At 31.7% G+C, this 1,302-nt stretch overlaps 1 protein-coding gene across 1 annotated transcript in view; it reads right to left on the bottom strand.

The window, feature by feature from the left end:
* LOC109851712 (WD repeat-containing protein 6-like) overlaps window positions 1–1,255 on the bottom strand; it is a 2,727-nt gene extending 1,472 nt beyond the window's left edge. The window contains exons 1-2 of the mRNA XM_020422045.1: window positions 385–1,255; window positions 7–310 (exon numbers count right to left, since the gene is read on the bottom strand). Coding sequence (XP_020277634.1) covers window positions 7–310; window positions 385–560 — 480 coding nt within the window. The 5' untranslated portion in view covers window positions 561–1,255. The remainder of the gene's footprint in view (window positions 1–6; window positions 311–384) is intronic.
* Window positions 1,256–1,302: the final 47 nt, after the last annotated feature.

Raw genomic sequence — 1,302 nt, 5'->3', positions numbered from 1 at the left:
AGTAGCTAAAAGATATTTATTTTTATTTAAATATTGTAGATCAAAAGAATTGATTCCTGACTGATGCAGACTATGTTCTGCAAAAGGAGCATCACTGAAATCTATAATATCCTTGGAATTTGTATCTTCATATATTTTCGTAACTATATTGATATAATCGAAGAAACGTGACAATCCATCAGTACTCATTGTTAACACAATTACTTTGCCCTTGTGTGATAACACGTGTATTTTCAAAATGCAACGATTTATATATTTGGTGGATACTTTTAAATACGTGTTGTTGGTTTTCATATTGTACACGAATAGTCTATAACAGAAAATCAGAATTATATTTTGTAAGTCTGTTAACCTGATATTTGATAAGTTAAACTGTTAAATTACCTTAGATATCCGTCTGCACAAGCTACAAATATTAACACACAATTTAGATCCTCAGAAAGATAATACGTATAAATATCCATGTAACGTGTTTCTGGTTCTATAACATAAGACTGTTTAGTTTCTTGCCAAAGTTTCCTGCGATATTGATCTTGTTCGTAGAGCATATGAGAGTTCATGTCGGAACATGATACATCAACACTTGGCGATATTTGTCGATTGTATTTAAAATTTATCTCCCAGACTTTTAGCTGTGCTCTTCCTCCAGCAGAAAAGACTAAATATCTGTTATTTAATTTGCCGAGCTTGTTGCTTAATTTAACAATACTTATACATTTTATGCCCGAAAGATGACCATCAAAAATTCCTTAAGTATGAAAGGTGTAGACGTTCTCGAAATTTTCTTTAAAACTCTGAGATACACAACTAACACGAAGGGTGCAGTCTTCACCACCGGATATTAAAATATCGTGCGTATCAAGTCTTAAAATATATTGCAAGCAACATGTCTCTTTTACGTGAAAACCGTCCTAAAACAAAAACATTGTATCATCTTAGAATTTTGCAGTTTACTTTTGTATTTATTTTTTAAATTTATTCTTTTAACAAAATACTTATATACCTGTAAAATAGGTAGTTTTAATGACTTCATGAGTCGAAAAGTTCTGTACCATTTTGCGAGATTCGCAATATTTAACGAGATCTTAATACATAAAAATCCAGGAATGAGCGTGCAGCCACGTGCAAAATGACAGTTCGGAGCTGTCATTTTTTCGCGCGCTCGTACGCCGTAGCAACGGAATGACAAGAACTAATAAACAGCATATAAAATACATAAAAAATCAATAACTGCCGACGACTAACTAATGTGACGCGAAAATATAAACTTTGTATTTTTTTAATTGAAATGAATAAGTCTAA

The sequence above is a fragment of the Pseudomyrmex gracilis genome, unplaced genomic scaffold (genome assembly GCF_002006095.1).
Source record: "Pseudomyrmex gracilis isolate BER0280 unplaced genomic scaffold, ASM200609v1 scaffold_19, whole genome shotgun sequence".
In the NCBI taxonomy this organism is placed as follows: Eukaryota; Metazoa; Arthropoda; class Insecta; order Hymenoptera; family Formicidae; genus Pseudomyrmex; species Pseudomyrmex gracilis.
This window is presented reverse-complemented; position numbering and strand designations above follow the sequence as displayed.